Source organism: Equus asinus, chromosome 8 (genome assembly GCF_041296235.1).
Source record: "Equus asinus isolate D_3611 breed Donkey chromosome 8, EquAss-T2T_v2, whole genome shotgun sequence".
Lineage (NCBI taxonomy): Eukaryota > Metazoa > Chordata > Mammalia > Perissodactyla > Equidae > Equus > Equus asinus.
The window spans coordinates 16,389,803-16,390,667 of record NC_091797.1 but is presented as its reverse complement, the minus strand read 5'-3'; the positions used below and the strand labels follow the sequence as shown (position 1 = coordinate 16,390,667).

The window sequence follows — 865 nt, the reverse complement described above, 5'->3', positions numbered from 1 at the left end:
ATTATAAGCACAATCAGTGTCTGTTCCCTTGCTTAATTAGTATGTTCATCCATCTGAAATACAAAGAAAGTGAGCAGTCAATGAATAGACAGAATAGAGACTGTAAATTATTTTTATTCATGTAAACAGTGGTATTTAGGATTTAAAAGTTCATATTTCCATTAAACATCCCCAACATTTTCTTTTACCTACTCTTGAGTCAGTAGATGCATCTCTGCTCCAGACTTTGGTTCTCCATAGTACTTCTGTTTTCCAGAGTTTATATGCAGCACTCATTTCTCCATTTAATGCAATATCCATAATCATACTCATCATCATCACAAAATGTCTTACATATTCCTTTCACTTTTTGGCATCTCTCAAATCTGTACTTTGGTGTGAAGTCACTTCTGGCTGCAATCAAGAAAGACATCTAATGTCATCAGTGTAATTATTCATTTGGGGATCTTAGGGGAGAAAAAAATTCTGTTCTAGTCATGAGATCATGTGTGTGGGAGATGGAGAGCCTGGGATGGTAGGTTGTTTTACAGCACAGTTTATCAGTGGTTTCAGAAGGTGACCAAGCTACAGACGTTATACTTGTATAAGATATGTATGTTCTTATCTTATAGCTCACATCAGTACTAAACTTCAGCTGGCTCCTAGGGGCTCCTGTCCTGGTATCTGTTTTTCTTACTTTACTAAGACCAGATTTATTCTCCCATGCTTTCATTAAGATGATGTTTATAGTTCTTTTTAAACCAATAATTTTCATTTTCCTGTTTTCTCAATTTTTTAAACCCACGCTTATTGCCTTTTCACGGTATCATTTGTTCAATGCTTTCTTTTTCATCCTAGACCATACTCTTAAATGAAATTTTCTTTC

General features: G+C 34.9%; 1 protein-coding gene across 1 annotated transcript; it reads right to left on the bottom strand.

The window, feature by feature from the left end:
• Positions 1-259: 259 nt before the first annotated feature.
• On the bottom strand, positions 260-412 carry LOC139045975 (beta-defensin 110-like). The gene has a single exon (XM_070516723.1). It carries the CDS (start codon positions 410-412, stop codon positions 260-262), a length of 153 nt encoding a protein of 50 aa, XP_070372824.1.
• Positions 413-865: the final 453 nt, after the last annotated feature.